The 22,207-nt window shown below is 37.1% G+C and overlaps 1 protein-coding gene across 1 annotated transcript; it reads left to right on the top strand.

Annotated features, from left to right (window-relative positions):
* Positions 1-13,286: 13,286 nt before the first annotated feature.
* Positions 13,287-17,764, top strand: taf1b (TATA box binding protein (Tbp)-associated factor, RNA polymerase I, B). Its single transcript, XM_043220515.1, has 15 exons — positions 13,287-13,429; positions 13,512-13,610; positions 13,813-13,900; positions 14,017-14,114; positions 14,190-14,282; positions 14,873-14,963; positions 15,050-15,215; positions 15,854-15,953; positions 16,036-16,183; positions 16,294-16,471; positions 16,594-16,634; positions 16,727-16,808; positions 16,890-16,960; positions 17,044-17,275; positions 17,388-17,764. Exons 1-15 carry the CDS (start codon positions 13,412-13,414, stop codon positions 17,635-17,637), a joined length of 1,755 nt encoding a protein of 584 aa, XP_043076450.1. The 5' UTR covers positions 13,287-13,411; the 3' UTR covers positions 17,638-17,764.
* Positions 17,765-22,207: the final 4,443 nt, after the last annotated feature.

Here is a 22,207-nt window from a genome sequence, read left to right as displayed (position 1 = left end):
GTAAATGACTATATGTAATAATGAAATTTTTATATTCATATAAAATTTGTCATATACACATTTTTATATATATATAAAATATAAATGTTTAGACAAAGTTGCAGTAGGTGTTCTTGCAAATTAAGCATTAAAAAATATTAAATATTGGATAAAGTTTTAAAAATCACTCTTTTGTCATCGTCAGTATTTAGAATCTGTAATATTAGGCAATGCATATTGAGATACACATCACACTGTACGTAATGAACCTGATTGTGTGCTCAGAGCAAGATAAACCCTTCCAGTGAAATGCATATTGCATCGCTCACACCCTCTCCCGTCTCTCCTCCACCTCCTCCCAGCCCGTCTGCTGTCATGCGTGCTCGCGAACTGGATCAGTCAGGCTGTCGACTCACACTTTCTGCACAGGCGAGCACTATTACGTAATGGCTTCTTTTTCAGTGAATAAGAAGGAAAAATGTCCCAGGGCGTTGTCTCGTCTCCTGAAAACCTGCCTGGAAACAAAGCTTACTCAGACCTGTTATCACAGCCACATACAATAGTTTCTATTTACATTGCCTCTCAACCCTTACTGCAGTTTAATGTTACAGCATCCAAAAACTAAAAAAAACAAGCATCAGAAAGATTGTTCCGGGAGTGACATGAACAGAAATGGGGTATTTCGTAGGAAACGGTCTCAAATGTGCCTGAGCGTGAGTTTTCTGTGAACCTGTGATCCAACACAGATGAATCAGAGGCTCTGATGGAATCCCATCTCTGAGGATTATTGTCTTGTCACCCCTCTTCTTCTTCTTCAGTTTATCAAAACAGCAGCTTGTTTCTCTCCTCTGTTTATTTTCTATTCTTCTGATTATATTGATGTTAATAATTTTACATTTTGTTTAAAATTATAATAAATCATTCTGTAATGGAATCTTAAAGAAGCAAATTAAAATTCTTTACCCAATTTGATAAACCAATTTTGGAAGTGGCATCTGCCGCTGTAAGAAACTTTGGCAATAGCATGTCTTAATTTTCACCACTGGCACCATTTCAATTCATTTGATCTCACTTCTCTTAGCTCGGTTGTGTCTGAGCAGGATGACAATTCGAGAGCAATGGCTCTTTAAACTGTTGAGTTTCTGATGTTATTGAAGAGAATGGCATAGCCCCATTGAATTTCTGGGGTCTTCCAAAAGCAGGAAGCAGATGGAAACGCTGTGTGCCGCATAATCTCTGAGGTGCTTTGATGTATAATGCTTGGGCACAAGTTATCACCCTCATTTCTGGCTCTGTCTATATGCTGCTGGCCGTCAGGGTTCATTTGTCATTTTACAGAAACTGTTAAAGTATTTAACACTGATGCTAAATATGGCTGCTGTGAATGTTCTTGTGCAGAATCTCACATCTGTGCATGCAGGGTTTCTGTAAATCCCCGGGAAAATGTGACAGAGTTCAGTGTATCCAGTGTTGAGAAGGTACACACTTAAAAATAAAGGTTCTTTACCGGCATGATCGGCATTTATGGTCCCATGAAGAACCTAGAACATCATCACTGATATCGTTTAATGCACAAAAGGTTCTTTATAGTAAAAAAAAAAATTAGATTAAATGTTCCTCCCTCTAATAAAACAAATTGGTAACTGCTCTAAAAGATTCTTTGGTACCAAAAATGGTTCTTTGCAAAAACCCTCTTTTGGGACCGATGTACTTTGAATTATTAAAATCTTTTCAATTAAATAATTTATATATTTTTTAAAATATAGTTTCATATTTCCCACATATTTATACCACAAATCTATACACATATTTATACCGTATCTTCCACATATTTGTACCTTATTTTTTGCAATAATGGATTTTTAATGAGTAATTAATTTACGTGAATTGTCTCAGTGAACCAGTTAGTTAAAATTAATCGCAATTCATATGAAAAAGGAACAACTGTTCAGAAAAGACTTAATCTCAGGCTTTAAAAAGCTACAGCTATTGAGCATGCTGCACCACTACACTGTAGAAACAGTAGCTTGCTTGAAAGGTGTTTGTGTCCTGAATAATACTTCAGTTAGTGGAATCACTATTTTTACTTAGTTTTGATCACATTTCTCCAAATCTTAAATCATAAGGTATACAATCAGTTTAACTGATTTCTAGAAGTATGGGCTTTCTATAGTTTAAAGAGAAAATGACTGGCCGTGGTGCTTCCGTCTAATGCTTTTGTTGCCTACACTGTGTTATATAAGTCTGTGATCACCAGCATAATGTATAACACCAGCAGACAAATGCTTTATCACATCCTGTATCCGGTCATTTAAGCCGGAAGCCAAAGGCAAGGCTTATACTTTTTTGTGGTTTCTATCAGATGCAACACAAGCACAAACATATACACAAAAGAGCATCCTTAGACATTTTCTTTTTTCTTCTTCTTTTTTACATCACCAGGCAGTGATGCAAAAAGCGGTGCAATAAGGGCTTCTCTCTCCAGACCCTGATAGCACATGGAGCTCTGGTTTGGCAGAATACCAACGGGCTGCTCTGTCCTAGAGAGAGTGAAAGGGAGAGCCCACATATGGAGTCCGTAGACCACTCAGCCTCAAAGCGTGCCTCAGCTCTCAGGGTGATGAAATATTCATTGAGCGTGCTCAAACACAGTGCACGTTTCCTCCGTGTTTAAAGTGCCACAGAAGTGGGACTTCTCATCATGCTGGCCATAATTCAATCAGCTTATCATCTGGTGATCGTCAAATACACACACACACACACACACACACACACAGCAGTCTGGTTAAGGAACACCCCTCTACGATAAACACACTAGAGCATTTTAACTTCACTTGACAGGGGCCACTATAGATCTGTCGACACTAACACTTACTAATATATTTAAACTGCATACCTTTGTAACTTCAGCAGATAGCTGCATCAGCTTAAATGTTTCTTACAGCACACAATTAATAAAAGCAGAGTGCTGTGCAAATCACTTTATGTTGGTGTCAGCCTTTCATTTTGCATATGGCTCATTGTTAATGCATCAATTTAAACATTGTAGATTATGAAACGGGTACAAAATGCACCGTAAGTAATCACCTGATGTCAGGAATTAGTCATTTTTATAGTACAGACCTTCATAGACACCATGTTGAATAGTTTTCCTTTTCAATGGCACAAACTGTATGAAGGCCCTGAAGTTTTTGCAAATCTTAAAAAAAACTTAAAACTGTTTTATGGAGTTTTTGTCTGCTGAAAGACATTGTCGACTGAATGATTTCTCACAGCATCATTTTCATTCCTGTCAAACATCCTGTTAAATATGGAGCTACCCTGATTAAGATATGAAAAAACATACATATTTGTAACATGTATAAAAAATTTTTAAACAATTTGTTTTAAAAAAGTTTACATTTTGTTTTGAGTTGGATGGAGTTTTGTTTCCCTGTGTATTTATGGCCCTCAACTTCAGTTTTTCCTTGTCCATTATTTATTGTCTATGTTTTCAGGTTGTTCTGAATTCTTCTGTCTTATTATATCGTGCATCACCCATGTAGTGCAAGATGTTTTACTGAAATAAACAGTGTTTTTATTGTATTTAACCCAGTTTGTATGCAGCTGTTTGTGGGTATAATTATGAAAGGTCAATGTAGCTATCATGATTATATTATTCAAATTTCTCACAAGTGAGTGACAGTTTCGTGAATATTTTAAATTATATATTTTTTTCCATATCAGCTTTCCCTTACCAAGTCATTGCACATAATTACTTTGAGCATCTAGACACAAATACATAACATTCAAACTCATATTATGTGAACACTGAACATGAGTTATTATAAAACAAAACAGGACACTTAAAGAAGCTTAACCTTGAGTGAGCGGGTGAGAGATGGTGGAAGGACAGTGCCTGGAGCGAAGAAACTAGTGAGACATGCAGCCTCAGTCTGGTCATGAGATTTCATCACTCTAAAAATACATCCTCTCAAAAGCCCAAAGAGCTTTTCTGTGCTCTCAGTGTGTGTGTGTGTGTGTGTGTGTGTGTGTGTGTGTGTGTGTGTGTGTGTGTGTGTGCGTGAGAGTTGAATAATGAAGTGTGAGAGCTGGCAGAGCATGCACAGTGTACAGATTCTCCTCAGAACAAACCATGGTTTTGCCACATCGTTTAGACTCCGCCCCTTTGTGGAAAGAGAGAGATCGTCTGGGCTCTTCTGTAGTTCGCCGTGCGTTCCTTTAAAGCGATGCTCCACCCAAAAAAGGAACATTTTCTCATCATTTACTCATCCAAATGTATGACTTTCTTCAGATAAACACAAAGATCTTTAGAAAAACAATTAATCACTGTGAGTCCGTGCATGCAAGCCAGTAGCAACCCAAAAATGTATGTTTATGTTTTCATAAAGAAAGTCATATACATTTGAGATCACTTAAGGAGAGAAGAGAATGAGAGAATGTTCATATTTAGGTGGAGTATCTCCAGCTCTCTCCAGAATGTCATGCTATAAACAATCACATTTTGGTATAAAAAGCGACTGATGCATAAAATAGAAACTAATATTAGTTTGTTTGTTTCTTATTCTGCTTAGTTAGGGCACTTCATTTCTAGCAATTATCGTCGATTTGATTATTGTCTCTGCACTATAACAAATTGTTCATCCCTATCTTTGTATTTTCCTATTTGATACTGTTCAGTACTGTTCAGCAAAAATTGTTCCAAACAAAGCAGATAAGTTACAGTCTCCCAGAAATACAGTGTTTTGTTCTTGCATTTTTTGTTCAGCATCAGCTTAGTCAATTATTCAATGGTCCATTCATTAACACAGTGGTCACTTGCTTTGTTCGTGAATTAATCTGTTTTCATTTTGAGGATTTTCATTTTTATGTGGAGCATCCCTTTAATTTTCCAGTTTTATTCACTTGAATTTTTTTAAAAGAATTAAGTGCTTGATGCATGAAATAGTTTCAGGTCTCAAAACTGAATATATATACTGCAAATATATACACGCAAAGACGTTACGTTGCAACAACTAAACAGAGATCAATAACTAAAACGGAGTAAATAGAATGCATTCATACTAAAACACTACTACAATGTCTTCCATCCTTTTGATGTCACATGATATTTAAATGTACTTTAAAAATCAAATGTCTGACCAGCTCTTAAATAACGCACACTTTCACACATGTAAACACAATCGTTCTGTAGTTAACAGGAAATGGGTGAGATGCGTGTGCATAATTCATGCGTGTGGGCAGGTGTCACAGCATTCTGACAAGAGATTTCTAGTGAATTCAAGTGACTAAAAGCCACATAACTTCAAATTAACACAGATGACAAATAAGATGGTGGTCCTTTGTTCTGACCCTCACCGACTAACGCGATTAATCGTTGCAGTTCAGCCGCATGCCAGCAGAGTAATCATGAAATAATAGAGCTTTTTTTCTAACTAATGCATGTTACATTTTATGTGGCAAACAAATAATGCAGTTTGGAGATGCACATCTCTATGGAAACAGAAATTGGATTTTGTGGTGTACTGTTTATCTGTGTTTTCCTGAGGTCATCAGACTGAAGTGCAGGTTAATGTTTGGCTTGATAACCCCTTTGATGTGTGAAAGTGCTATTCAAGTAAATGGGTCAATATAACCTTGGTGATAATTGCAGTCCTCTGTGAAGAAAAAAAGCTAATGCACTGCAGTAACTGAATGTAGAGATGAAACACCTGTCTCGCTCTTTCCTAATATTAGAAATGATCACAGAATGTAAAAAACATGCTTAGAACTGCTTTCAAACTATTATTTATGTGGTCAGTCAAACAATATGATTTTGGTTTCTTACATTAATATCGTGAGAAAACACTACATTTCAAAATAACTTTTATTATTAGTTTTGAAAGCGGATTTGATCTTTCGTATTTTTGCGATGATTCTTTACTGAGCAGAACGTTCGCGCAGCATTTATTCAAAACAAAATGTATTTATTTCATTTTGTTGTGTTGTTGGGCAGAGCAACGTAAATTCTAAATGTAACATTAAAAAAGCCTAAGCTTCTAAGCAATCTAAAGCATTGTGATTTTATACGTTAAAACAGAATTATTTCATTCTAAAGTGAAACTAATAACACTTTTAGAAGAAAAACGGAAAGGTCTTTGCCTCACTTTAAACTGGACTGCATAGTCCTATACTGCGAGTGGTAAAAGATGTGTGGTTGTTAGGAAACAAAATGACGCGAACAACAGTGTCCATCTGTAAATGTCAGTAATGCTGTTAAGTTGATCCTTGCAACAGTCACAGAGTTGTGTGAGAAAGAATGGATCCAGACTCCCACAACATATCATTGAGCCACACAACAGGTGGGCTTCAGTTCATCGGGACAGAAATTACATTAAGATTGTAAAACAACTGCTCCTACACACATCTCACTCTCTTTCTTTCTCTCCTTTCTTCTGACTGGTATAACATGAAACACAGCAAAAAGTAAACATTTATTTAGATTAATGTAGAAATATGAAACGTTTGTAGAAAAATATATTATGCATCCCAGTGTGCGAGTGTATTATATATTTACATATATACAGTATACAGATACAAGCAGTGGCTGTTATATCACAGGTATAATTACATTTTAAAATATATTGAGACAGAAAAAAAAACTTATTCTAAATTGCAGTAATGATTCACAATATCACTGTTTTTACTGTATTTTGATTGAAAAGAAATGCAGCTTTGGTAAGCATAAGATACTTTCAAACCCCAAACTTTTGAAAAGCTGTGTATTTATTTTAATAATAAAAAAAAAAATACAATACACATTTGTTTTTGAATGGCCACTCATGGAAAAAGATGGGTTTTGCACTCATACGATGTAGTTACAGCATCCCAGCAGGAGCTAACAGGGACATCAGTTAAACTATGTCACCCTGGATGAGATCAAATTAAACAAAGCTTAGGAAAAAAAAAAAGAAAAGAAAACCACTGTGCAGCTTTGTCATTGTTTGCACATCCCATGTTAACAGGAAATGTAATAGCGCTTATCTGCTCAGTTAGAGATACCGATAACGGCACGCAATTAGATAAATGTAGCAATGCTTTATGAATGAGGCATGAAATTACCCTCCCCAAGGGATAAATTAGTAAAAACCTGGCAGCCAGTTCCCAACATAATAGCTACTTCGAAGTCGCAGTGGACTAAGCTTCATTAGGTATGACATAATCAGGGATGCTTTAATGCAATGTTTTTTTGCACAAACAAACTTAGCACTGGAAACCATGTGATATTCTGGCAATAACAAACGTTTATGCGGCAATAGACTTCCCTTAAAACTTTTGTGCTATTATTAGCAAGATTCTCTTTAGGTTTTCTTTATCATGGACCAGACCATCACACTGTTATGGAAAGTCATAACTATTTTGTTGGTGAATTGCTTCATGCATACATTTTTTGTTCAACCCACGCTGCTGATTATATTTCTGGCTGGACCTTCATTCTCATTTTTTTTCTTAAAAAGTTTTCATACTGAATCATATCAAAGGAATTCAACGCATTCGCTTTTTCTCACGAGATCAGCTTGGTAAAACAGACTGCAGAGGAAGACAGTTTATGCTAATGTCCACTGTATCACCACTCCAGGCAACGTTGAGCATGCAGCACCTGTTTTGGCAGTCCGATACATTTCTGAACGCAAGAGCAGACAAAATTGAGTTTGTGTAGCTAAAAGCATCTGCAATCGCGTACCTGCATAGAGAAGGCCTTTGTTTTGTGCTTAAATCTCCATGTGTGCCACTTCACCAAAACAGAAGAGGCTTTTACTATGCACTGCCCACACAAATCTTTTGTTCTTTACTATCTTCAAAGAATATTAAGCATGTTCAAATGAGTCGTTTTATAAAAGGCTATGCAATTATTGTAAAAGGAGCATTGGAATGTAGGAGACGTGCCATACGATGGATCTATTTTTAGTTGGTTGCAAGGAGTTAGTTACCATAGATCTCCTCTTTCCCTGTGCCTCTGTTTCTCTCACGCGTACTCACTCCATCTCTCATTGTCGTAGAGTCCACCGGTTGTTGCTATGGAGACAGCCCCCCGTTATCCCACGCTCGGTATTGTATTCTGAACGACCCTTTAGCAGGTGGGGGATCCGAAGAGACCAGATCTGCCGATGGGTACGTACCAATCACAAGATCAGACCTCTCAGGGCCACCCTGCGCATTTGTACCTTTAATGTAGAAAGCTTTACTCGCTGGGCTGTTCGGTTTCAGACAGCGCCTGTATTCATGATATGACATGGCTTCTCTGGAAAAAAAATACAGATCATGTGACTGTCATAGTTCATTACTGTTCCATTAATAGTAAGAAGAAAATACTAATCAAAAAAAAAGATACAAAACCAATAACTGTGCCATACTTTTGAATCTTTTAGATACTAAAATGTAAGTTGTATGTGGCAATATTTACCGTTAAGGGACGAATATGGATTTTTAGGTACAAACGTGTACCGTCTGAAGAGGTAACCGCTCAAGTGACAGCTTTTGTACCTTGTTTTCTGATAGTGTAAAAGGCCACGCCCATTTAAGACAATAAAATTATATTTTAAATATACAGAAATGTCAATGGTCACCATTCATCTCCTTCTGTTTAAAGACTCTAATAGCAGACCACAGTTAATAATAATCTTGTACATTGTTGGTTTTTATGTGAGCTAAAGATTTCTTGCAACAGATGAGAATGCGAATCAGGATTATTATAAAAGAGAGTTTGATCAGAAGTAATTTGCATTAAAAATGCGTAAACCATACCTACATCTCTTCTAACGTTCTAACATCACATTTCAAAAGCAGAACAAAAACATACTCATTCACATTTTATACAGGACTAAACTGCACCCAGTCATCTTTCAGACTCTCATTTCCATTCACTGTGCATTCACTCAATTTGACACGGATGAAAACAAGGCTGTAATAGGCTTGCAGGATTTACAATGGCACGCACCGTATAAAGGTCCTACATCGTGTAATTTTTACAACTCACAACTTTCAAAATTGTTTTATTGAGTTTTTACCTGAGTTTTTTCTTCAGCAGAACAATTGTTAACAAAAGTATAATCCTTGAACACACTGTACTTCTATCCTTTGTCCTTCCGTGCCTTGTGTTTTCTTTCCTGTCAGAATACGATGCTCCTCTGACTGAACGCCTGCACTGTTTTGGAATTTTTTTTTTTATCTGACGCTCAAACATTATGTCTTTATAGTCACTATATAGTTTACTATATTTCTAATAAAAATGTTACTCCTTAGTCTTCACGGGAATGTTCTTTTTGCATGGTTTCAGTTGGTTTCAAACATTATCATTAATTTAGATAAAATTTCAGAGTAAGTTTATTGATGAATGACACCGGTAATAGAAAGTGAGTCACTCTCCTCAAAAGCTGAAGGAGTCAGCTGGATTTGAAAGGTCATCCGGGGACATTGGGAAATGCCTCGTTCCTTTCAGCCGACCGCAGTATATCCTAATGGGGCCGGCAGAGTGATGTCAGTCAATAACTGATCATGCTCTGATGACCGTACTGCTGTTGTGGGGAAGTATGAAAGTCTTTTGTTTGCGGCTAGAAAAGCGTGGATAACCGCCTGGAAGGCTTTGGAAAACTTGAAAATCTGAGCAGCTCATTGATCTGGGAATCATGCTGAGCTTCAGTGCTCCAGAGATGTGTGAAGCTCGCTGTAAGCGCATATACGGAACAGCCATACTGACTTCTGCTGTCCTCTAAACATATGAGCCTAGAGTACCACCGAAAGAAGGGAAACATGTGCCGCTTTTATTACCATAGTGATGGCGGGCTAAGTAAATAGCAGGTCTGCTGACAGGCTACCGCAGTGACTAATGAGAGCAATGAGGTCATTTGTTCCAGAGTGATGGGAGGAACCAAAATCTGGTGTGTATGTGTAGCCTCACCCATAGATGGAGTGAAAATTACCTGTAGTGTGTAGCTTACTTGTTTACCCTACTGTGCTATTCACCTTTTTATGTAAGAGTCTCTGCAGCTATTTGTAAACTGAATGTACAAGGCTTCAGGTGTTATTTATTTTTAGATGTACAAAACAGCTCATTATGAAAACTGGAATTTCTTATTATATTATTTTAATGGTAGCATTGCAATTGCTATTTATTGCACTTTGTTATTATTCTAGTTGCTGAACTACAGAAGTGCCACGGAAGAAAGCTTGTTGCAAAATGAAGTGGATGGAATGGATTCTGTTTACAGAAATATAGATTGCGCAGCTTATTTACAGACCGGTAAATAGCCCTAAAGACTTTAGTGCTCCAAGGGAGCACAAAACAAAATATAGGGCATGTTGGTTGGATGTAGAATGTTCTGGATTTAATAAAACAAAATATTAAAAGCTAAAAGTATGAACCTGATCATGTATGTTTTAGATAATTTGCTTATCATTGTAAGAACAATGATATTTTGTCACTTATTGAACAATCTATCCCAAAAACATTTAACTTTAAAATATTCTTCTTGACTTTAATGACATGAGAGCTGACTATAAACTAAATTGGGATTTTTTTTTTTTTCCATTATGAAAAAAGAAAGAAAATGTCTTTTTTGGGGGGTCTTTCCTCACATTTTTTTCATAGATAGATAATATACTTCTATGCTTAATGGTGCAATATGTTTTTGTTACTCATAACATCGGGCCTCTGACCGGGACCCCCAAACACGAACATGAATTGAACACCACCGCTCGAATGTGACGCTGCATATTAACCCTTAGATGATTACTGAAACAGATTGATTCAAATCATCTTATTAATGTGTAACATTTAATTGCTTCCAAAAGAAACAGTGGTCGACCCAGACCCCACAAAATGCCTTTTTGGGCAAATAATGCTAGTCGCTTTGACAGCCTCTTTGAGATGAGAACTGTGCACAGTACACACACTCTTATCCTTGATTATGCATGATCTACCCCCTCCTCCTGCTCCGGCTGCCACTACGTAGTACAGTTGCCACGGTAACCGACTGGACGCAGACCTGAGGTGGGCAACAATAGGATTTTCCATGTGTGTGAAGATTCCACTGCCTTCATCTCAGCATATCAAACATGTCTGATGCTGGAGAGAACCTGTAAAACCGAAGATACAATTAAGCACGGTAGAAATATAGATATTACATATTATATTACAAATAAACCGCGGTAGAAATATACACACCTCTACTGAGTTAAATGTTATATACGATAGCAAATATTATTTCATGGGTAGGTAATTAAAAAAGAAAAATAAAACGGAATGGCTTTTTGCATGGATTGAGCTGATCACAAAATTTCCAACGTAAATGGCTCACTCCAATGAATCAGTTAGGTGGTTAACGGCTACAGTCACGGATATTGAATGCGTAAACATGTGGAGTGTTGCATTTAAGTTAAATGCCATAGATGTCGGCAAAGCAAATATTGTTTTAATTACAGAGAACTTCCAGCTAATTCGTTGAACCGGTCTAAACTACAAATTATAATAATTCCAGCGTAAAAGATTCACTCCACTGAACTGACTGAACTACACCAATAAAGCATGGCATGCGTAATTACCAGCGTTACATTAAAGCTTAGTGGTATACATGGTAGTTAATATTGTTTGGGTTTTTAATTACAGAAAGGTCTCTTCCTCTATTGTCTCGTGCGGCACACAGCAAGCAATGTCTGGTTTTTGGCCAAACTCAGCAGCCGTGAACAGCAGGAAGCAGAGTCGTGATGGTAAAGGCAGCGAGAACATGCAATATTTATACCAGATAAGAACCAAGTGAGCAAGGCTCGGTATAATTTTCTGTTCGCCCACGGCCTCCCACAATCCCCATCCACTCCATGCGACGTCTGTGGAGGACGAGTGGGATTGTAAAACGTGCCATACTTGAGGAAGAGCAGTCCGCTGCGCTTCAGTGTGAAGAATAATACCCACACCTGCAGTTACTGACTGTTCCTGATTTCCATTGGCAACAATGCTGAGTTTTGCATAGAGAACAGGGGAGAAAGCACAGGAGGCAGTAAACCATGAAATTGGCCCAGTGGTGAAAGAAGAAGCTTTTCTCTAAAGATGTGGGGAAGAGGATTGGAGAGAGGTTTGCTGATGCGCACATAAAAAAAAAAAACCCTCAAACATACTGTATGCACACAAACACACACTGACACAAAAGACAAATGTCACACTACACAATGAAGCCACCTTCAATTTGTCTGGCACATATGTTTACTGAAAGTTTGTTTTAAAAATATCCCTACACTTTTCATTTTTTCAACACAAAATGCATCTTCCCGGACAGAAGCATCATGCATTCATGAAATATATTATAAATATGGTGTCCTTATACATGGCGGAGGGAATGTCATAAAAAAAGGTTTGATTTGAATATTGCTGTAAATTTATTTTAGGACAGCTTTATGGACTTACACGCCATCTAGTGTCTACTGTCTATGATGACACCTTTCTTTTTTGCCAAAGCAAGCATTGGTATAAAAAAAAAAAAAAAAAAAAAAAAAAAAAAAAAAAAAGGATTAATAAATATATACATTATAGCACTTGGTAACTCATCAAATAATAAAAGTAATATGTAAATAATAGAATACAACAATAATAAGAATTATAATATATATTTTAATTAAAAATATAGTTAATTATAAGTATAGTTACATTATTTATTTATTTTATATAAGAAAGTTTTATAAGAAATATATAATTATATAATACAATTATTAAACAATTCTTTATATTAGGCCTATTTATAATTACAAACACTACAATTAGAAATAAATATATAAAATAATAAAGGACAAAATAATTGATTTCTTTTTTTCTTTCTCATGAGATGTAACAATTAGATGAAAATGAGCAGTATTATATCCAAGTTTAACATATTATTTCACTTCATTAAAATCTATGTATTTAAAGGTGTAGGCATTTATGTAATCTCATGTACGTAACACTTAACGTTGACTTGATTTCACAGATGACTTGATTGGACTTTTTACATTAGGCCTAACGCATTTGTTATGTCGTAAACAATATAAAGAGTTCGGATGAAAAAGCCTCAAAGTACGCCCGGAATTTTTCTTTTTTTAATTTACATTTCTTTCTTGCTAGTGGTTTCTATGCACGTACTGGTACTTTCTCTATAGATTGAGGCTGGGATTTTATGCACTTTATGTCTTTTGCATCGGAACGCCCCTTGGTATACAAATAACAACAAACCATAAAAATAAAATCGTACATCAAAAGAAGGAGCATTGACAGTATTAAAATAACCAAACCTTTTAGACGGCGTTGGACTTTTATTATGGAAAATATTTTGGAGGCCATATTGAAAGCGTGTTTGGCCATGCCGGAAAATAAACAGCACTCCGCGTTCACGATTTGATGTAGAAGTTTTCGGTGTCTCGTGTTAAAGCCATGGACGAACAGCTAACTGTGAGTCTGTCCTTTGAGCAGCATTGTTTGTCGATCTGTGTTGTTGTGTAGTCGATGTCTTACTGCCGGTCTCTTCCTCCAGGATGGATACAGCGAGCCATGCGGCCAGTGCGCTGCTGTGAACTGGGGAGTATCAGACGAGGGCCAGTTCTTCTGCAGGAGCTGCCACAATGTGATCGAGGTCCGCGAATATACGTTATTATATATCTAGGGGGTTGATAATGCCGTAATTCTTATTGTTAATGTCTCTGGTACAGGTCCTAAAAATAATGGGGGAAAAAAAAGTGAATTTCTTGTAAGTTGGTGTCATTACTGGCACTGTAAATGAATTATTCGTCACGCACTAAACAAACTATGCTGTATATTTTCACAAATTGTTCTAGAAAACTAGGGAGGTGGTGGATGTAAACACCTTTCATAGTAAAAACAGCAGGATCTCGCAAATAACAAATCCCAAAAAGAAAACACAAGGTCAGTCAGAGTCTTCTGTCCATGTTTTCATCATTGTTTAGAAACTGTTCAAGGTATTTGGATTTACAAGATCCTTCCCGTTCTTTGATTTCGTGGTTTCTTCTGTCTGTTTTCAGAAAGCGAGCGGGAGTGGGTGGTGTGCGAGGGATTTCAGTTCATCCTGAAACACCAGGCCAAGGCTTTGGTCAGTCTTGGTGTCTGCATGAAGTTTGAGGTTGGTAGTTCAGTTTAGCCTTCTGAACCCACACCGTGTTATGGATGACCCAGTATCACATTTTTGTTTTAACAGACAGAGGTTTTGTGGAATTTCTGGAAGAGATACCTGCAGAACACGCAGCAAGCTTTCACCAAAACATCAGTGTACACATCAGTGTCTACAGTGGTACGTTTTTTTGGGGGGTTTTTTCATTCATTTTGAAATTAAGATGAAAAACAGCAAGCTTAAAAAAATGCACCTAAAATCTGCTCTATAGCAGGAATTCAGACCTTTGTCATATTAAGTCTTCTTGGTAGAATTTTTCCCTATAACGCTTTAAAAAATCATAAGAAATTTATACATCATTTGAAAACCTAAAATTCATAATTTTTAAACCCATTTTAAAGTCAGATATCAAAATCATATTCAACGTTTTCATTATTGAATTATAAAAACTTACACCGTAATGTTTTTATTCAAGAATGTGAGTGACCGGTAAGGGCTTACGTGTAATTTTTGTGTTGTTTACATCCTATTATATCATAATATTTTGAATTAGAATTTTTATATTTAAATTTTTGTGTGTTTGTCACTTTTACTATTATTCTTTTTTTTAATTTGTGTTTAGATATAATTTATTTGTGTTTTAATTAAATTACTTGAATGCATTTATTTCAATTAGTTGCCAGTATTTTGTTTTTACTTCTGCTTTATTTCAGTCGCCAAAAATGATTAACAACACCGCTCTGCTCTCTTCCTAACTTTTTGCCTTCAAGTTCATGAATGGTTCGGACTCTAACTCTCAAAGTGAACTTTCAGATCACACCGATGGTATTACGTCTATGTCAGAACACACGTCAGCCTCAGGTACGAAGGGCGGTTACTCTCTGTCAGCTGGCACGTTTACATCTTATACGGTGTTGAATGAACTGAATTTAGTGTTTCTCTTGCAGGTTACGCGCAGTCATCAGTATGTTCAGGGTCTATGGATGCTGTTGTGGACAAGAGTATGAGGGGAAAGAAAATCCGTAATCTTATGACCATGCCACGGACACTGGCCCTGTGCTATCTGGCTCTGCTGTGGGTCAGAGAGGCCATCACTCTGGCTGACTTGCTGAGGTTTGGAAGGACAAATGCAGCTCAACGCAAAATGGTCTTTAAAAAAAAACAAAAAAAAACCACAGAGCAGGATGTTTATTACTTTAAATAAATAAAGTATTTTAATAAAGTATTGTAAATTAACTGCCAGAGTAAAATTTTTAAATTGCAGACTGCAATAAGCAGACTGCAGCTTTAAATACTTTAATCCCACATATACTGTTAATTATATATTTTTAGATTACTTACACATAACTTTATTTAGTAAGATTTTGTTTTTGAGGTTACTTAAATAGAACATTTAATGATATTTCAAACCTTCATGATATTTGCCAGAAAAAAAAATATTTCCACCCCCAAATCGTACAGTCCACTTTTAAGATTAAGTTGTTTTTTTTTATAGTCATACACCAAAGTATCCACCTTTTATTTACATCTGTGCAAATGGGGTAAACTTTGATTTTATGCTGACTTGATGCTATTTATATTTAATACATTTACTTTTAGCAATTTTTAGGCCCAAAGTTTTGTCCTAAGCAATGTTTCTGCTAGGTGTACCACATTAAACATTGCTGTCAGTGTGTTTAGATGTAATACTTTTATACTTCTAAAATGATTAATCTTCTGAAAAACATCTAATCTAGTCATGTTTCATGCAGGTTGGTCTCAGAGCAGCGTGTTCCTTACATTAACATTCACCAGGCATTTCCAGAGGCCTTGAGACTGTTTGGAAAAGATGTCAGCTTCTTTAACGTTCGGGTGAGGAAGACAAATCTGGTTTGCATTTCTTCAGTCATCTAACAATGTGTTGTATTTCTAATTGCTTTGACAACTTCGACAGCATCTTCCGTCCTACTCGCTGGTTCATAAAGAAGCTGAGAATCTGGCTCGTATCTTGAAGTTACCCTCCTTCCCAAAAGTTTCCTCAGACTGCCTTCTCCACCCGGTTCCGCTCACTGTCCGCTATCTGTTGGAGGCAAACCTCCCAAGTAGGTGTTTTTGACCGTAATGGTTGAGGCAAATGATGGCTTAAGATTTATTTGAAATAAATTTTTAATTTATTTGTTTGATACACTCATTTGTTTCTGATCCTTCTCAGATGACCTCCATGACTGGGTCCACGAGGTTATAAGACAGGCTTCTATAGGGGACATCAATTTTCTGACCTTTGACCCCAGCAAGAAAAACTCTCATCTCTTGCGCTATGACATTCAAGCAGTAGCTGTCATCATCGTCACCTTAAAGCTTCTTTTCAAGTTGGATGATCATGTGGAGTGGTACATAATTGCAAAACTTTAGTTAAAAATTATGAATTTAGCAGTCAATGCAAAAAAAGTCAATTTTTACATTTAAAAGTTACATTTTATCTATGTTTCTTTTTTCTCACTGATGCCTCAAGGACGTTATCTGAGGAAACAGCCAAGAAGGAGAAAAATAACTGTAAATAACTGAAATTAACTTTTTATGCTTATCATTGTTTTTGTTTGTTTGTTTTTTTATGGGGGTTCACAGCACAATTATGATTTTCACAGTTTTCCAGGTTAAAGAGTGGTTTGATGTTGTGCATCCTGTCTTGGAGCAAGCCAGAAAGAAGGAAGAACGGGAAGAAGCCAAGTAAGACAGCCATTTTAATAGTCTGCGTGGCTTTTATTAAAAAAATCTTTTACCACAGCTGCTTTCATTATGCACTTTCAGACGACAATGGGGAACCACTAAGCCTTTAATTACATCACTCAAACGCAAGAGCTTGGTTCTGAAAAAAAAGCGTAAGTTACTCCGGTCACATCTTGGTAGTAATCTTAAAACTGTATGCCTGCACGGAATCCAAAGTCTGCCTTTACTTCTCCAGGTGTTACTGAATATTTGGAGCAGAAATTTCAGAAGTTTACGGATTCTGAACCAGAACAGTCACCTTCCTTAAACTCTTATGCCAGCTTTCACTTCAGCTGGGGAAAAGAGGAGGGTTCGAATGGACCCAGTATGTATGACAATCGTTTGGACTGTACTTGTATGAAAGGTGGGTTCACGCACCTCTCCAACCGAAAGTACTGGCATCCCGACCTGAAACTATGCATAGACAAGTGAGTCATCACAAACGTTTTGTTTTCTCAGTGACGGATACTATATTATTTTATTATAAGTATAATGTGTTGTTTGTCATTTCTACTATTACATTTATTTCATCCCTCACAGGTTGTGTGGAGATCATTTCTCAGAAATTGAGCCCAGTTTGCCCAGGATGTATGTGTGGGTCCTCGATCTCTTCTCTTTCATTCTGGGAGTGCGTCAGGCAGAAGTGCACAGAGAGGTCGTCAGCGTTGAACGTCTATTTTTGAAGCATGAATGCGAGGTTCAATGGACTTACTGCAAAAAGAGAAAAAGGACAAAAACCCATGTCATTAGAAAGAAAACCCGTGTTCATAAAGATATTATCACCGATTAATTATAAATATGCAGATTGTTCTTTTGTCATTTGTCATATCAAATTATCATTTTTGAGCATTATTTTTATTAGTGCAATATTGTTTTCTGTCATTAAACTTGGAATAAACGATATCTGTTTCCCTCAAGTGCGTTTGATTTTATAGTTTGATTAACGAAATACTTATTGACTGTAGCTGCACAGATGAACCAGCAGGGGGCGGAACGCACCCGACAATCGAGCGCTGATGGATTCTTTTGTCCTGCAACTCACTAAAATGTTTTCTCTTAATATGTGGGAGCAAAATTGACAGTTGCGAAAAATGTAAAATAAATCCACTGGCTCTTTCCGCTGACTGAGGGTTCTGTATAGTTTGAGTGGTTTTCTTTGTTCTTGCAGTATTTTGTCCCAGGTGAAGGGTCATTGTAAGCCATTTCACCCTTTTCAGTCCAAACAATTTTGGACTCGCTGGACAGAGAAAAAACACCTATTTACACAAGATTGCAAGGGTTATAGTTTGGGTTTATTTGCATATTCTGTATTTTGCTGATTTGAGCAGTTTATATAATTTATTTTAATATAGCTTACAGTATACATTTTTCTTAGAAAATTGTCAGAAGAAGGGGGAAAAAACTAAAACCAACACCAGCTAAAGAGTAATTTTACTGTAGCTGGTGAGTCCAACGTGGACGACCTGGAGAGAAAAACACTGGAACTTCGGGGCAAGAGTGATGGAAGAACGAAGACATTTGAGAAAGTTGGGTCCAGGGGGCTGGACCAGAGGGGAAACCAGGACAGAGAGTCTGTGTGCGGTTATGGGCGTTTCTCTGGCTCTATTCTCCAGCCAAACCAGCTGACTCTCTCTGTCTGTGTGTGCGTGTGTGTGTGTGCGCGCGCGCGCGTGCGTCCACGGGCTTCTTGCGAGAAAAACCATATGACAAGCACAAACATATACACTCGCAGAAACTCTTTTATTTCCAGCGAAACAACTTACCCGGAATACTTTCCAGAGTTGTTTTGACTTCTCACGTGCAGAGTTTTCCTGGCATGATTTCTGTTTGACTTGGGCTCTCCCAAAGAGACAGCGGCACTATTTTAGAGCTGCACACACAGTACGTGGTGCCAAAAGGAAAACACTCGGTTTGGGGACTGCGCTGCACGACCTTCAGTAACTGACCAGGGTTTGTGTACATACAGATAAACACGGCGAAGTCTCCGGCGTAATTTCATCGTAAACAACTGCCTTATCTTTAAAGCTTTATCTCATACATCACTTCCCTTCCTCCCCCAACAATGTTTCTCTTTCATTCTGTGACATTCTGCTTTTAGGGTTTGTTGCTTTGACGCTGAAGTTTAGTTCGGCAGATTTGTTTGTGTCTAAAAGTCCCCTAGAAGTGCTCTCAACCAATGTTTTGGATATTACTTTGACGTAAAAAACTTTCCTGTGTTTTTCTTAATCTTTTACCAGATAACTGATAAATAAGAGACTCTGTCTCTTTAAGTGACGAAACACACAACTCTGTAGGCTTATATAAAATGGTGTAATACTAAAATGTGAGTATTATAGGTCTTTGTGTGCACCATACAATACGCAGTGTCTAATTTTTTAATTTGCAAACAGTGCTTTACGAAATATATTCATTTTTTATTCCATTTTATATTTGGCAAACCATTTATGGAGCGGTAGTCATATGTCGTGTCATGCTGAAGTTTAGCAGCAAGCAAAGCACCACACAATGCATTATATTATGAACGGTTTAAGATCAATTTCCTGTTTAGATAGAAAACCATAAACAGTTTACAGTTGACCACTAATGTTAGTTAAACCAATACAGGCCATCTGGTGTACGTTTGTGTGCTAATAGTGAACCGGTCGGTGCAAGAGCAATGTGCATTTATCCTTTCTTTCACTACTTTGCATATTCAGTACAGACTGGTGTGAATATTGTGAACATTTTTCCATCCTTCTGCGCGAGTCGTTGGTGTGGAGGCGAGCTGTTTGCTCTTACAGTCTCGACTCATGTGACAGTGCCTCTGAGAATTTATGTAACTTAGTCAAAACGCTGAGTAAGTGCGTCTCATTCTAGGACAGAAATGGTGAGAATAAAGCATCGACGTTATATGCCCATACTCTAATCCATGCTCTAACCGGTCGTTTAATTTGTAACCGGCAGGATGCAGAAGATTCTGGCTACGCAACGCGGAAAGCATGTTGCATCTCAGAGGTTAAAAGCACGCCCGCCCTTTTTGGATGACCTACTTTTTAAGAACCCCACCTATCTGAGCTCGAGTCATTCGGTTCAGACGCTCTGCAGCAGCACACACTGGATTGAGCCCCGAAGTTTCAACTGTTTTTAACTGTTTTTCTTCATCAGCACATCTGCCACCCAACCCTCCTATAGCCTGTGTGTTTGCATGCCCCGTCTGGCCTCTCTGTTTCACACACACAGACACACAAACTTGGTGTCCTCTGGCCCGCAGCCTAACCCCCATACACGGCCTCACTACCCTCTGGGTTCAAACAGCTCGTACCATCCGTCAGGAGTCTTTAAGACTGTAAAATGTGGTCTGACAATCTTTTTTATTTTCTCTGCTTCATTATAAATTTGTGTGCAAAGCGATCAAAAGTTGCTCATGCTTTATAGAACTCCAAAATAGAATTTTCTTCTTCGTTAACAAGAGTTGACCTTCAACACCCCTTCCAGTTAAAATCATCATTCGTATGCAATTCAACTCACAAGGAAGGAAGGAAAATCGTGCAGTACAGAGGAAAAAAAATTCTGCTGTCACATAATGAAACTGAAAACACGTGACTTATTCAATCTTGTGAAAATATTAAATATTATATTGAATACTATATAAAACTATATTCTCAATACTCTGTAGGGTCTAGAAGGCAACATCTGGTTTTATTTAATTATTTGTACATTTTGAACGAAAGTGTACTGCTTTTGATTAATATTTTTTGTTAAAATGACAACTGCTTTCTGTAAAATGACACGATTCTATCCTTTATTGATTCCTTTATTAATTGCTAAATGGTGTTATATTGAGTGATATATCAAAATATATTTTAGTATTTGGTATATAAGAATATAAAGAGCTAACCCCACTGTGCTCCAGTTCCAGAATCCACACTAATGTTCAGACCGCCGGGAAGAAATTCATTTTATTAAATGAAGACAATAAAAAAAACTGATCTAACTTACCAGAAATTTGTACCTACATTTAAAAATATTTCACAATATTTCTGTATATTTCTGATAAATGTTGAATGTAATACACCAAGCAGTTATCTGTAAATTTGTTTACCATTAATTAAAAACAATTAATAATTGCTTCATCGACACAGCAGTTCTGCTTCCCTGTTTTTTTTTTCATTCTTTTATTAACAGATCTTGCTATGAGACTTACATGTACAGTATCAGAGAGAAAAAACAATTCAAATTCTACACTGAGAATAATACAATTATAAAGCAAAACCAGATGTTGCCTTCTGCAGCCCTAAAGAAATGCGATCCTCTAGCAAAACCCTCTTTTGTTCTTTAAATGTGTACTTTTTTAGCGCTTCAATAATTACATCTGTGCCACTGGATCACCAAATAATACCAGATCTATAGCAGAGAGGTTTAGTTTTAATTACCAGTCAAAATAGCACGTAAATGTATAATTAGCTTGTTTTATATTATTGCTTCATCTTTGTGTGTGTGTGTGTGGGGGGGCAATTATGTCCATTATTTAAGACATTAATTGCATGTGATACATTAGACTACTTTTAGAATATCAATAATTCATGTCGTTACCTGTCATTGTAAGAACATTAATGATTACCGAGATTTTCCAAGGACGGCAAATGTTTTCCTCAGCTGTATGACACATCAAAGACACAGAAATACAATCTTTTTCACTGGATATCTGAATCTCAGAAGAGGAGGGGGCAACTGATGAAGCCTTTTGTCTGCTCAGCTCTACTCACCCAGACAGACCAGCAAAATTCACAGCTCTCCTGCGGGCACGCGCAATTAGGACATGTATGGTGTGCACACGTTTACACCTGTTCTCGCTCATCTTTTTAGCGCGGAAACAGCTAATTATCGCGACAGAAACGCACAAAGAGAGAGACGCGCACCAAGGTTAGTGTAGCTACAACAAAGAGATGCAGCGCACTCATAGGCTCCGCCCTGTGGATTCTTTCACAGAAAGCAGAGGTTCCTGAGTTCAGTTTAGTTCACTGAAACCAGGTCTGTGTGTGCACGTGATGCGGAGAATGATTTCCGGACCACGCTTGTGACAACCGTGTCTTTGTGAGAAGCCATGAAAATAAAAACACTACATTCTCACTAAATACTATTTGGTTTTTATATGCTTATTCTCTTTTAAATGTTTATTTTCGTCAAAAAGGGCGACGTAAATGTATAAATAAATTATATTGATATTATACACAATTATCGTTTCACTATTAGTACAAGGCTATCACTCGTTATTTCCGTTGTAGGTTGTTACTTTCTTAAGTAGTGCCTCACCGTGTCCCCGTTTCCCCTTTGTGCACCAGCGGAGGGAGGCCACTTAAACGTTCACGGTGATAATTTAT

The sequence above is a fragment of the Puntigrus tetrazona genome, chromosome 20 (genome assembly GCF_018831695.1).
Source record: "Puntigrus tetrazona isolate hp1 chromosome 20, ASM1883169v1, whole genome shotgun sequence".
NCBI lineage: Eukaryota > Metazoa > Chordata > Actinopteri > Cypriniformes > Cyprinidae > Puntigrus > Puntigrus tetrazona.
Note: the sequence above shows the minus strand (reverse complement) of the source record. Positions and strands in the feature narration are given on the sequence as shown.

What these genes read in the sequence shown, in the direction of transcription:
- taf1b (XM_043220515.1), top strand. An exon ending in GTTGGAGGCAAACCTCCCAA is followed by an intron (nt 16,184 to 16,293) that starts GTAGGTGTTTTT and finishes GATCCTTCTCAG; the next exon opens with ATGACCTCCATGACTGGGTC. An exon ending in CAAGAAGGAGAAAAATAACT is followed by an intron (nt 16,635 to 16,726) that starts GTAAATAACTGA and finishes TGATTTTCACAG; the next exon opens with TTTTCCAGGTTAAAGAGTGG.